At 41.0% G+C, this 15073-nt stretch overlaps 1 protein-coding gene across 6 annotated transcripts in view; it reads left to right on the forward strand.

Annotated features, from left to right (window-relative positions):
• The window catches only part of LOC149152008 (propionyl-CoA carboxylase), a 522038-nt gene that overhangs the window by 273753 nt on the left and 233212 nt on the right, over window positions 1-15073 (forward strand). For 5 of the 6 annotated variants that reach the window (XM_089439612.1, XM_089439615.1, XM_089439613.1 and 2 more), the window contains one exon: window positions 10242-10322. The exons of the other annotated variant lie outside the window; for it this stretch is intronic. In XM_089439612.1, coding sequence (XP_089295738.1) covers window positions 10242-10322 — 81 coding nt within the window. The remainder of the gene's footprint in view (window positions 1-10241; window positions 10323-15073) is intronic. 6 annotated transcript variants of the gene reach the window in all.

Here is a 15073-nt window from a genome sequence, read left to right on the forward strand (position 1 = left end):
CAAGATCATGCTCTGATACCACTGTAATGTTCCTAAACAAGAATTTAAGTGATAAACCAATTAAACAAACAATGCAACAATGGAAAATTAAAAACATTTAGCAAACACCCATGAAACACTGTAATACTGGAACTATTGAGCCATATATTATGAAATATGAGAGAATGAGTACAATATATAAATGGATTAGTGCACCTGGGCTTGTCTCAAGGACAAGTTGGACCAAACCCAGGTGGTAGAATAGCTGGAAAGATGGTTGTTCAACTGCTGCTCTACTATGCTCTGCGCTGTCCCAGTAAACCACTGATCTACTGACTTCGGCCTACTAGAAAGTGCCCAAAAACTGCCCAAAAAATTCTGCCCTTTTAGCCTTAGACTCTTTGGACAAAATCCAGAAAAGCCTAGAAGGAAATTTCTTTGATTTTGACTTTGGATTTTCAGCCTCTTAGGAGCTGCTCTCCGTCTACATCTACTGACTTTCGGCTTGTTGGAAAGTGCCCAAAAATTGCCCAGAAAATTCTTCCTTTTTAGCCTTAGACTCCTTGGACAAAACCCAGAAAAACCCAGAAGGGAATTTCTCTGATTTTGACTTTGGATTTTCGGCCTCTTGGGAGCTGCTCTCCGGCTACATCTACTGACTTTCGGCCTGCTGGAAAGTGCCCAAAAACTGCCCAGAAAATTTTGCCCTTTTAGCCTTAGACTCCTTAGAAAAAACCCAAAAGGGAATTTCTCTGGTTTTGACTTTGGATTTTCGGCCTATTGGGAGTTGCTCTCCAGCTACGTCTGCTGACTTTCGGCCTGCTGGAAAGTGCCCAAAAACGGCCTAGAAAATTCTTCGCTTTTAGCCTTAGACTCCTTGGACAAAACCCAGAAAAAACCAGAAGGGAATTTCTCTAATTTTGACTTTGGATTTTTGGCCTCTTGGGTGGCTAAATTAACCTCTGCGTATTTCTGTCTGTTTAGAAAACACGCAGTCCCTTCCTCTACGTGGTTGGCTAAGCTGTGAATCACTGCTGGAAACTCCTGCAATCTCTGTGGAACAGCCTCCCTAGGGCGGGCACAGATGATCCCCTGAAGTAGAGGTTGAATCTTCCCTACGGAAGACTCGTGGCTAAACAGCTGGTAGACTCGCTAAGTAACAGAGCGTACAAGAGTGAGTTTGTTTGTCAAATATTTAGAATGGGAACAAAATGAGAGTTGATCTCTCTTTATAAATCCTTGGGCCCCCTTAGTCTCATGTGGGCCCCTCCATTCACCCATTCGATTTTCCCTCCAAGCATATCGAATGGCTAATTTGAACCCCTATGTGGGTGACCCCCACATTCCACTAGCAGCTAAATAAAGTCGATTTGGCCCCTAAGTTGAAAGTGTGGGGTCCTTTTCCCTAATAAAAAATGTGCAAAATTGTGTAGCAACACCCTGTTAATAACGTGCTTGAGAAGGGACATGACATGCTACCACTGCTACACCAAACTGAATTGCGCTGTCCTAGAAAACTGCACTGTTTGCTGACTTCGAAGGGCTGGAATCAGTACTTCTCGTGCTTAGAAAATATGAGATTTCAGCTCCTTGCTTCTTGGCCTAAACCCAGAATAACCCACGAAGGAATTGGCCAAATGTTGACCTCGGAATTTTGGCCCAAATTCCCCTTAGCTCCTCTAGCTGCTGGCTGAGTTGGGACCCTTGTTTGACCCCTTAGATCTGCCCAGAAAATTCTATAAAATTAGGAGTGTGATCCTTGCCCAAAACCCAGAAAAACCCAGAAAGGGTTTCCCTTGGTTCCAACCTTCAAAAATTGACCTTTCACAGCTTGGCCCTCCTCCAATTTCAAATTCTGTTGCTGTGACTAATCCTGTCAATCTCTACTCTCCCAACTCTAGCAATCCTCCTCAAATGGCCCTCTAAGTGATCTCCTATTTCTCCTGGCCAACTCCAACTCTACAATTCCTTCCTCCAACTCCCACGTGAGCCTAGTGGTGGCTCTCTACGCAGGCCCCGGGTAACTATAAATCGAATTGCTGGGATCCTGGCTCTGTTGGCTCCAAAACTCACAAGAAAGGCTGACCCTTTGTTGCTCTCCCAATCCTCTAACTCTCCCGGCAAATGCTTGATCACTGATAGCTCCAAACTCCCCCTGCATATTCTCCAGCTAGCCAGAAATACACACTCCCTGTTGTGGCTGAATGGTAGTGTTGTACACACTCCCAAAACTCCTGAAATACTTATGGAACTGCCTCTCTAGGGTGGGCACGGAAAAGAAGCCAGAAGTGAGTCACCTGAGGATATTCAGAAGTGTGGCTTATTGTCATATTCCATAAGAGAAGCGGAGCAAGTTAGAGCAGATTGCCGAAGTTGGATATCTCGTGGGTTACAACGAGACTTCAAAGGCGTACCGAATCTACATTCCGAGTAGTAGGAAGATTGTATTAAGGTGGGATGTAAAGTTCATGGAAGATAGAGCTTTCAGGAAATCTCGAGAGATGCCTTTTGAAGAATAGGCTGAGGATGTTCCTCTGGTCCAGCAACAAGGATCAGATCTAGCAGGAAGATAGGTATTTGGTTTGAGCACTGTAACCAGTACTAGCATCTTCTCAAGAGAAGAGGAGTCAGGAGTGTTAGAGCAGGTACAACAACAGGAAGAGGAACAAGGGGAATCTCCCACCAACAGCGGAAGGACTAGCCGATAGGTACAACAGATTCAGAGGGAGATAGAGGAATTTGTTGGAGCTCCTAGAGCTGAGAAAAGGCAATGTAGACAACTTGATAGGTACCCAACATTGGTAGTTCAGGTCGAAGAGCCTTCTAGTTTTTGTGAAGACGTACAACACCAGGTATGGGTGGATGCCGTGGTAGAAGAGTATAGTTCCATTATGACAAATGATGTCTGGGAAATTGTACCAAGACCAGAGAACAGATCATTTGTGGGTTCGAGATGGATCCACAAGATCAAGTATGCTGCAGGTGGCAGCGTAGACAAGTGTAAGGCTAGGTTCGTCACAAAAGGATATGCTAGAAAGGAAGGAATATACTATGAAGAGACCTTTTCCCCAGTAGCTCGGGATACCTCTATCAAATCCATTATATCCCTTACAGCACAGATGGGATGGGAGATTCACCAAATGGATGTCAACACAACATTCTTGAATGGGGTGATAGAAGAAGAGGTATATATCGAACAACCAGAAGGTCTCGAAACACATGAAAAGAGAACTCATGTGTGTAGATTGAAGAAAGCCTTGTATGGGCTGAAATAAGCACCGACAGCTTGGTATGGTCAAATTGACAACTACTACAGCAGTTGGGATTCATCAAGAGCGATGCCGATCGTAATCTTTATTATCTGTTGGTAAAAGGCGAGTCGTTAATTTTGGTATTATATGTGCATGATCTATTTTTGATAGGATCATCCAGAGCCATAGAGGATTGCAAGAAGAAACTAGAAACAAAATTTGAGATGAAAGATTTGGGGCTAATGCGCTACTTTTTGGGATTGGAAGTTTGGCAACTGGATGGTGAGATCTTTCTTGGCCAAGGTAGATATGCATTAGAAATTTTGGAAAGATTTAGAATGCAGGATTGTTGACCTATGGCTATGCATATGATTACGAACTGGAAGAAAATAGATGCTTCCGGAGATAAGGAAGTGAACCCCACATTATACAGACAGCTCATTAGGTATCTTATGTATTTGGTCAACACTAGGCCAAACATATGTTATGCTGTCAACACCCTTAGTCAGTTCATGGTGGAACCAAAAAGGGCGCACTTGGCAGCAGCAAAGCACATTCTCATGTATGTGCGGGGAACAATCAATTTTGGATTAAGATGCACTAAGGGCGATGATATCGAATTCAGTGGATTCACTGATGCAAATTGGGTAGGAAGTTTAGTAGACAAGAAAAGTACCACTGGGTATTGCTTCGGTATTGGATTTGGGATGACCTCCTGGTGCAGTAAGAAGCATAAGTCTGTAGCACTGAGCTTGGCTGAAGCTGCGTATATGGCAGCTAGCAAAGCAACAAGTGAAGCTATATGGCTCAGTAGACTGCTTGTAAATCTATTCAAGAAAAGGATGGAAGCGACAAAAATATTCTGCGATAATCAAACTTGTATCAAGCTCTCTGAAAATCCAGTGTTTCATGCTCGCTCCAAACACATTGATATTCAATGTCACTTTATCAGGGACTGTGTTCAACGTGGGGCGGTATAGTTGGAGTATTCTCCCACAAGAAATTAGGTAGCAAATGTACTCACCAAGGCTCTAGGAAGAACGAAGTTTGTTCAATTTTGGGGAACAGAGGGGTATGCTGGAAAATCCCTTTAAATAGCGTGATGCAGCATTTGAGAGGGAGTTGTAGTATAGATGTAGTAGTGGCAGTGGCAGTGTCATGGGTAGCAATATAGTAGCAACAACAGCACAATGCCGGTGGCAACAATAGTGCAGAAAGAAGATGCTTCAGAGATAGAGCAACATGCAGTTGAACATTGTTGCTAGAGCACTTTCCTCGCTAAGAGGGAGTGTTAGTTTTTGTTCACATCGAATGTGTTCTAGCCAATGTTGCACGAAGCGGGAGCGAAGTGGAAGCGCGGAAGCGGAAGCGGGAGCGCGGAAGCGTCATTTTCCAAAAATCTAGGAAGCGAAGCGTCCGCGGAAGCGTCTGCTATATATATATATATTTTTATATTTTTTTGCATTTATACTCAAAACAAACATCCCAAATACCAAATTAATTGTAGAAGACATGAAAACATGCATATTTTTGCATAAATCAAGATAGATATGGCATCCATGATTCCATTGTAGTTACTAGTATGTACAACAATCATCTATATTCTAGCTATTACAAACATACATCAAATTTTTAAGCATATTATAAAACATAAAACATTTAAGCATATTATAAAACATAAAACATAGAGCATATTATGATTTATCTAGCAAGTGAGCAACTGTCAACATTTGTCATGTCCAAAATTCAAATAATAATGTTTACAAAATATGTCACTTGGTCACCGCCAAGCCAAAAAGGTTCAAAATTCAAATTCACAAGTCTACAAGTCTAATGAGTAATCTATGACAAAAAGTAGTAGATTGTGAATATATCTACTAATCTCTCCTCCTTCCACCACGAATAGAACGTGGTGGCGGGCCTCCACGTGGTGGCAATGAAGAAGATGGTGCCTGTGGAAGTCGTGGCACTGAAACTGATGAAGAAGAACCCCCTGCTGTTGGTGTTGAACCATGGAACCTAGGAACCAAGGGACCAGATGGGGGTGGGGGTGGTGGCATATCAACACGGTCATCATCATCCTAGAATCGCTCAAAAAATTCATGCAAAAAAAAGACACTAGTTAACAAAAAAATTAAAAACATGAATTAGAGAAATGCTTTATAAGGGAAAATTGGAAAATTCATACCACAATGGACATACGTGGAAAAGAGAATCCTCTAATTGCTCTAGTCGCAACACTCCATCCTCCAAATTGGGCTCCTCTGGATTCTTGTCCCAAATCAACAAGTCTTTATTAGACTTTGCATCTTCACAGTAATGGGACAACAATCGCAAGTTGTAATGAACATAAACCAAGCTCTCTGCCCGGTCTAAACCCAACCTGTTCCTTTTAACACTGTGGATGAAAGAATAAGAGCTCCAACACCTCTCTGCAGAAGAAGTGTTTACCACCTGTGATAGCACCCGCAATGCCAAACTCTGTAGAAGTGGAGTACCCCCTCCATGCATGTTCCACCACTCAAGAGCAGAAAAAGTCTCTCGATCTCTAATTGCATGCATGCTCCCAAATGGACCAGTGTTGAGCGTATAGTTGCTCACCTGTCTCCGTACCAATGCAGCCTCCTCCTCATCAGGGATTAATTTACTCAATGCAGCCATATATTTTTGGTGAACCTCTTGATCTTGGTGTGGTTTTCTCCTGCTTCCCCCCCCAGGTGCTGGTGTTGAAAGCCATGATGGATGATAGTATTTAGGTGTCAAAACATATGCTAATGCATGCAATGGAATATTTAGCATTTCCCATCGATTTTGCACCTCTACACGAATATAATTGTACAAGGTGGTATCTCTAGGCTCAACAATGTCTTTAACATGCTATCCATTTGCTCATACACCTCCCCAATTACTGGTCGATCTGAATCTGCAAACTTGATCATGTAATAAATTGGTTTGGTGAATTGCAAAATATATTTAACCTGTGACCAAAAGTAACTGTCAAGAACAGTGTCCTTGACTGCATTAGCACCATCTGTGTCAGTGTTAATTTCATCCCATGTTTCAGCACACACCAGATTAGTTAAAGCTTGTCTCACCTTCACTAGCCGCCTAAAGGTGAGGTAATAACTAGCAAATCTTGTCTTTGCAATTTTAAGCAATTGCAACTTGGAGTAAGTGCCATAGAAGTAGTTTACCCTTGTATGCCCTGTGATGAATTTAATGAGCTGCTTCCCTTTCCTGTAAACCTCAGCAATCCACCCACAATCTTTGTGTTTCACAATATCATGCATCAAAAGGTTCAATGTGTGAACCAGGCACCCAGACCAAAAGATGTTTGGATGAGTACGCTCAATAATTTTTCCTGCTGCCTTACAATTTGCTGCATTATCTGTGATCACTTGAACCACATAATTCGGACCAACATCTTTGATTGATTTCAATAGGAGATCTGCAATGTTTTGTGCAGTTGCACTGATGGAGGAGGAGTCATGACATGCAATAAATACTGCACCACTAGAAGAAACACCAAGAACATTTATCAAATGTTGGTTTATAATATTTGTCCACCCATCTGATACAATGGATACCCCAGAATCCACCCACTCATTTGTAAAACGTGTCAAAGCTCTTTGAACCTTAGCTTTTTCTCTTTCTAATAACACTGTTCTAGCTTTCTCATAGTTGGGGGCCTTGTATCCTTTTGGGGCTTCATTGATGCCCTTTACCATGTCATGCCAATAGGGAGAGCGAAGCACATTGAATGGTACACCGCAAGCACAAAGAAAACGGACTATCTTTCCATCCACATCATCCCTCCCAGTAACATTAAGGAAATCCCCTATTGTTCTTCTACCTCCAGAGGTTGCAGAAGTACCATGAGGAGATGAGCAACTACCAAATTTAGAGGTTGCACTTGATTCAGAATGAGTTTTTGGTTTCTTGTTTTTTTGTTGTGCAGCCATCTCTATTTGGATGTATTTTCTTCTTTCTTCAGTTGAAATGTTTGGGCAAATTTGTACCCCCACAGAACCCTTTTTTTCATCACTGTCCAGCACCCCACAAAGATGCCTCCTCAGACGGGTATATGAACCACAATATGGTTTTCCTCCATGACAACCATGAGGGCACACAAATTTGTAAGATCCACCACCCTTTCCCCCATCAAGTTTGGTCACATAGTTCCACAAGGGTGTTGATGTACCTTTCCCATCTTGTGCTTCAGTGTCCCCTTCAAGTTCATCCCCTTCCTCTTCAAACCCTTCCTCCTCATCATACATTGGGTCACTACTATTAGGACCATCACCAATGTCCTCTTCTGTTTCTTCCCTTCTATTCTTCACCCTTGCCATCATTAAAACCAAGAGTGGAATGATACATAGAAGCCAAAAGAACACCATCTTGGAATATGGATATAGGTGGTGGACAACCTGTAAATAAAGGAGCAAGTAGAAACAATGGGAAAGAGTAGGTGAGGGAGGAGAAAAATACAATTTTTTTTTCAAAAAAACAAGGAGTTTGGGGTTTGAACTTACCTCTTTAGCTCTTGTAGATGAAGTCCTCCAAGCTCTTGCTCCAAGCTCCTCCTCCTTCTCCTAGCTCCTCCTTCTTCACTCCTCCAAGCTCTCCTCTCTTCTCCTCTCCTTTCCTCTCTTCTCTTCTCCTCTCCTCTCTTCTCTTCTCCAACTCTCATAAACTCAAAGTGAGAAAATGAGGAATGAATGGGGGCTTTATTCTATTCATTCCTCACCCTAAACTCACCCTAACCCACCCCCTCATTGCTAAGTTAAGTTAACTTTAAAAAAAAATTAAAAAAAATGAGGTATTTTCCCTTGCCCGCGCGGTTTTTTCGGAAGCGCTCCGAAGCGCTGCGTGAAGCGCACGCTTCCGGGCCCGAAGCGTGGCGCTTCGGAGGCCCGAAGCGCCATCCGAAGCGCGCTTCGGGGCCCACGCTTCTTAAAAACCAGGAAGCGTTTTAAAAAAACGGAATCGCGCTTCGGATTTTTTGGAATCGCGCTTCCGGAACGCTTCCGTACGGAGCGCGATTCCGACCTAGGATCCGGGGGGGGGGGGCGCTTCCTGCAACGTTGGTTCTAGCCATGAAAATTGGTGGAGAGGCTAAGGCACATGAGTTCTAAAGAACCCAAAAACCGTTTGGTGAAATTCCACCCGGATTGTATTTTATTAAAATAAATAATATTTTTAATGGGGTTCCTAAGTTTAAACTTAGGAAAATTAAAGTATTAATGGGTATTAATCAAAATATGGGTGAGAATGTTCTAGAAAGCAAATCAAGTCAAGATTTAATTTTAGCTGTTGATTAGAGACTTAATCTCGTTCGTTGAAGTCTCAACGAGAAAAGTATAAGGAGGCTTGGGGTTCATTTGAAGAAGCAGAGAGTTGATCAGTCAGTTCGATATTCCTAGGGCAGGGTTGCTTAAGGAATTCGAACAAGTGATCAAGCAGTGAGGATCAGAGGTAGTACTGGAAGGAAGTGATTTCCAGTTCCAGTGAATATACTTCAGAGAAGATAGTGAAGGATCAAAGAGCTAGCGTAGTGCCAAGGATGGATAGTGCAGCAATTGGAGGAGGTTGACACAGAATCGCTGGGGGATAGCAGAGATCAGTGCCAGGAATCACTGTGGGTGATTGGCAGGAGAAATCTCGATTTCTCAGCAGCAGAAGCAGCAACAGCTAGGGTGACACAGTCAAAGGGAGTCTCCACGCAGTGACTGCGTAGGCTAACACAGAGACTGCACAGTGGGTTATCCAGGAGCTGGGGCTAGTGCAAAATCTCTAGATTCGGTATGAGAAATTTTTCACTATTTTTCTATTAGTTATCTTCTCTGAGTGGATTGCCATTTCTCTGGGGCATCTAGATTGTATTTAGAAATTTACTGTCAATAATAGAAACCCTGAGATCTGCTGCACTGGTTTTCCCGCATTGGGTTTTTCGGGGACGATTGTCCAAAAACAAGTTTTAATGTGATTTTTCATATTCTGGTGTTTCTCTTGCCTTTTATTTTCAGTTTATAATTTGTGATGTATGCAGCTGAATTTATTTTGATATTTACTAAAGCATTGGTAAATAACTTATTATTGTAAATAAGTAGGAGAAATAAATCAATAACTGCAGCAACTTTTCACAGTATCAATGAAGATGAACTTTGAAGAAGTTCATTTTGAGTGTTAACATGATGGAAGACTGCTTTCTTTGAATGGTGTTCCTATCTAGACATGGATTTTTTTTGTCAATTAAGATTGAAGGAATAAACTTGCTCTATTTATCATAGGATAGGCTCCCTTTTGTAGTTTCAAGTATTCTGGCCTGCATACTCTTTAATTACTTCATAGCTTGGGTTTGTAATCCAATAAGACAACAGTATGTACAATTTACACATGCATGAGTGCATCCCGTAAATAATGGGACCTTCTTCACTGTAACTCATTAAATTGGTGTGTTACCACCTAATAAATCTTGACAAAAATAGGATGTGGATGAACGATCATTTCTATTGCATATGCACTTTTTTTATTAGATGGTTGATGTTCAAACTTCAAACATAAATGATGGTCTAGGCAAAATTTTCTGGTGCTGACTACAAATATAATAATCTTATGTATGTATTGCTTATATCATTCTGTATTATGATATACTATTTGTAGCACACTTACAGATTTCTTCTCTTTGCAACAATAATGGTGGTAGTTATTGCTCATTGCTTTTCCTTCCCGTTCATCCTGATTATGGTTTTGAAAGTAAAATATTCCCTTTCCATAAAGAGAATCCATTCCACTACATGATGATTGATAATATTAAGTGTTTCTAAACAATGTAAGGGTAGCTATCTTGTATACAGTCTGATATGTTAGATATGCTCTGTTGTGCCTCGTACTAAGATTCTTTATACACATGAAGTGATTCCAGAATGTGATAGGAGTATATTTTTTAGTTTATGAGTTGTCCACATTTCAATGCCTGCTCATTGTTGAATGATTTTAATTTATGCCTAGGAATGCGGCTGGAAAGGTTGGGGAGAAATATCATATGGGGGATTGGGGTGTGTGAAGCGTGCATCAGCAGCGGATTATTTGGTTGAGATCTTTTCTTATGATCTTTTCTACTATCAGTAGTGTTTTACATAAGATTTCCACTGGTCCTTCTGTGTCATCCATAAAATTAGAATTTTGAATTTGTTCTTTGCACCACGTTTCTGCAATCCACTCATTTTTTTAAATGAAATGAAATTATATTAATGTCCACTAATGAACAATGAAAGGTCAACAGGTATCAAGAGCATGGTTGGTGCATATAACAAAATAAGGAGTACCTAACGATTCCCCTGAAAAGTAGTATATCTAGTCCTGGCTTTTAACCAGATTAAAGACCCATGGTCCTCTTTTGATTAAAAATTTTAAGAGTAAATTGAGTAGATACCCTTTAATCAGGACAATAATAAAGAGAGAGGAGAGATTCCAAAAAGTTTACTAAGGCGCTGGGAGATTCTGTTTGATATCTGTACTCTGTAGTCATGTTTATGTATTCACATTATCTAGAAGCATAATTGTATGTGTTGATATTTGAACCAATAACTTTTCATTGAAGATGCTTTAGAGATGGCATTTTGTGTACAAGGTCTGCATGCATACTTTAATGCCTTTATGGTGTTCTAACAAAATCTACCATGCAGAAAGTTGAAAGTCCCAAGCACCAAGGTGTTAGCTTTGTGTAACTTAGGAAGGCTGCCTACTGTCACCTCAATTACTCTTTCTCACATTGTAGATTGGCTCTTCTCCAACATAAAGGGGGTTTCCTTGAAGATGGGATTGCTAAATGACTATGGAATGAAGGCCCTAGGTGATGTTTGAAGTTGGAAAATCAAATTTCTTGTAGATTATAATTGAATTTCCTTACTTGATAATTACTTGTGATGTTAGTTGGCCTTTTATTACTTTTTATGTGATATTCCTACCTAGCAATTTTGCTAAGTAAATCACCATTTTTGCCAATTTTGAAGTTTTTCCATCTTAGACTTAGGAAAAGTGGGTTAGGAGTACCCTGTTTACTTGTCGGCTATCACGCACACCTAACAATTAGTGAGAAAAGCCCTTAACCCCACGAGGTGTGGTTGGTGGCAAAACTAAGAGATGGAGTTGTCACCTATTGCCAACTCTTTCCATTCAATCTCTCTCCTAGGTAAGCTAAGGGGGGTGGTCCCTGTTACCGCCCAAACTAGTAGGGGACCTAAAAGGGGTTCCTATAAGGACAATTGCTAGGTCAAGGGCAACTATTGAGACTTAGCCCACTGTCACCACAGCTAGGACTAACTACTTTTTACGGACTTTCACCGATGGGAGGAGACTCGGTAGTTGGGAGGTCACTTATAAAGTATAGACCAATGAAGGGGTGGAGTGACTCAAATTATTCCCTTTCTAGAAGAATTTGAAGGATAGGGCTTCCTTGCTCTTCAAGCAAGGGACTTGATCTTCTAGGGGAAAGGGGGTGAGGATTGGAGGGTTGAGGTAGAAGTATAAGACCTATAAAAGATGTTCTCGATCCCTAAAATCCTTATGAAAACTTGGATTCTCGAGTAGACCTTGCTATACAGGCTTTGGTGAAGAATGGGACCGCAGTGTTGATTTGGGGTAGCATCGGATGTGCTCTAGCCACGGAATTTGGTGGAGAGGTTGGAGCACATGAGATCTCCAATACCCAGAAAGGGTTTGGGCAGATTCTGAACAGATCAGGAGATATTAAAATAATTAATATTTTTAATGGAGTCCCTAAGTCTAAACTTAGGGAAAATAAAATATTAATGTGTATTAATATGAATATGTGTTAGAATGGTCCAAAAGACATAGATCAAGCCAGATCTAATCTTAGACGTTGATTAGGGACTTAATCTCGGCCATTGAGATGTCAACAGGAAAAGTATAAGAGGAGGCTTGAGGGTCATTAGAGAACACACCAGATGATCAGTCATTCTATTTTGTAGAGCGGGGTTTGCTAAGAGAGATAGAATCAGTGATCGGGAGAGCAAATTAGGGGCATTGAGTACAGAGGAACAGAGAAGGTAGAGATTGTGCCCGGAGAGTAGCGCAGCAGCCGAGGAGTGTGACGTAGATTCAGCAAGGACTCGCGCAAGGCGACGCAGAGGCAGCCAAGTGCTGTGCAGAGCACTAGAAGGGGCCAGCATAGCTGACGCAGAGGCTCCCAGAGCTGATGTAGGGCCTCCTGGGGCTGAAGGAGGCCAAGAAACATTGACGCAGGGCCAACGTGAGACAGAGAGGGGCTAACATAGTCCAGATTGGGCAGACGTTGGGGTTGTAGGAACAGTTTTGTGCTGAGAAGCTGCCGGAAGGGTTTTCTGGGGTTTCAGCCAGGAGATTTCTCTCAAACTGTGAGACATAGTTGCTAAGGAAATTCTCTGTTGGGTAGGCTAGTTACGACACCCAGATTGTACTTTGATATTGCTTAATAAGAAAACCCTCAGATAGCTGCACCGGTTTTCCCGCATTGGGTTTTTCTGGAGACATTGGTCCAAAAATAATGGTGTCATGTGGTGTGTTTGTTCTTGTTTCTTTTAGTTGCTGATATGTAATATGTTGAGCATGCATTGGTGTTTATTTTCAGTATTTACTTTGTAAATAGTTTGTTAAAGAAAAATAACAAGTAGGTAGGAATAAATTAGAAAAAGTGCATGAAGGGTTTCTAAACTAAGTAAACTTAGAAACTTCAACACGCACAAGGCCAAGTGGACCCAGCCCAGGTTAGGGAATGGATTTTGGCAACCAATGATGTTCTTAACCTAGCCAAGGTGAGGGAAATGATCAAACAATAATTTTCTCTCAAAGATGTCAAATTGATCCTATTAGGTTCTAGCCTTGGTAATACCTAGGCAAAACCTGATCCTAGAGTTAGGGCTTGAGGTATCTAGAGATTCCACCGTCAAAATTACTTCAAATTTGGAGGAGAGCAAGGGGATCCACCAACGCAGTTGTATCTAGGAGATCGAAGTTTTCTTGTGGCCAGTTTCCCGGGAAATTGATGCCCTAGGTGACCTAATGAGGCTAGACCTAGGGAGAAAGGGAAAAGGGGTAAAAAGAGGGTTAAAATGATCACCCTTTTTGAGGGACCAATGCCTAATTCACTTGGGGATATGGAGTCAAGGACAATAACGAAGAAGGATTTAGTTTCTTGTTCAAGGAGGTTCCAAAAGTCAACTTCGTCCAATTATGTGTTGTCCTTGATGGCAACCTATTTGGTGAGTTGTCCTTGATGACAACCAAATTGATGTGTTGTCCTTTGATGGAAACCATCTTGATACAGATGTCAACATAATGTGTCTACAGAAGTGATAGAGAGTTTTGACAAAGGCATAACAGTTCAGAGGCAGAGGAATGATAAAGTTGAAAGTTCAAGAAGTATACATGGGTTCTGTTAAGCAAAGCCGCGTACACACGCGAGTATGAAGAAGCAAAGGCACGTACAGTTTCCACACCATGGTATTCTAAATACCAAGGGTACTTACCATGGTATTGCCCTATGGTATTGAGCCTAATAACAAATGTTTTGATCCTGTCTAAGAAAACCATCAACTGGAGTATGGTTTTGACTTATGGTATTGGATAAGGGCTAAGCTATATAAGGAGATGAAGATCAAAGTGGTAGTAAGTGTGCAAGTGATGAATATCTTATGAATAGTTAGATCTGAAGCAAATATGCATGTAATGGGCTATTGATGTTTTGCTTGATCTAAAACTAAGTATGCACCCGGGAATTTGATGATGGATCAGATCCAATAGATCTGAGATGACAATCTTGATTATGAAGTGATTTGATCTATGTTGATAGCGTTTTAACACATGATTTTCTGTGTATGCCGAAATCTGGGTATGTTTGAAGTTCTGTTTAGCAACAATAGTTTGATTTTGAAATTGTAGATCCGTACATGGGTTTTATAGCTTACAAGGCGCGTACACACACGCGTGTGATACTGGTAAGTCGCGTACACGCGGGTTTGTCTCCTGAAGAGCGCGTATATACGCGGATATGCTTTGAGGAAAACAAGTACAGAAAGTAGGGTTTTAATGAAAAGAATGTCTGATCAGTTTAATCAGTCTTTCTGTTGTTTGTCAATAAAGTCTTCTTGATGATCTGGGCTTAAACAATGATGTTTTAATTAAGGATTGATTGATTGAAGAATGATGATGATACTTGTTGTTTGTGATTGAAGTTCAGTGAAGGTTCTGTGGTTGTTTCAGAATGATGCAGTAGATCTAAGTATGATTCAGTATTTATTTCAAAATGATAGTGGTTCACTTTCAGAATTCAGTGGTTTAAGATTTGTATGCGGGTATGCTTCATGGAAAGTGCTTATACACATGGGTTTGCTACTGTAAAGTAGCGTATATATTTTGATATATGGTTGATCAGTGTTTGCAGTAACAAAAGCTGGTTTCTGTGATGTGCAGTATGTTGATTGGTATTCTGGTTATAGTGATCTGTCTGTTCTAGTTGTTTAAGTTGATTGATTTGGTTTTGATTGATTGGTTGAGTTTTGGTTGATTCGGTTCATTCATTTGGGTCAAAGATTGGTTGTTTCAGATGATGATTGAGTGATTTGTTGCAGAGATTATTTTCAGTTTTGATAACTGGTTTTGGGCTTAAATGTTGGTAGTGGGTCTAGTCTGAAAATTGTTAGTTTTTGGTAGCATTGGAAGTGCTCTAGCCTTGAAAATTGGTGGAGAGGCTAAGGCACATGAGTTGTAAATAACCCAGAAACCGTTTGGTGAAATTCCACCCGGATTATATTTTATTAAAATAATTAATATTTTTAATGGGG

The sequence above is a fragment of the Pinus tabuliformis genome, chromosome 9, assembly GCF_031772625.1.
Source record: "Pinus tabuliformis cultivar Carrire ecotype Pingquan chromosome 9, CPIR1, whole genome shotgun sequence".
NCBI classification, from domain to species: Eukaryota; Viridiplantae; Streptophyta; class Pinopsida; order Pinales; family Pinaceae; genus Pinus; species Pinus tabuliformis.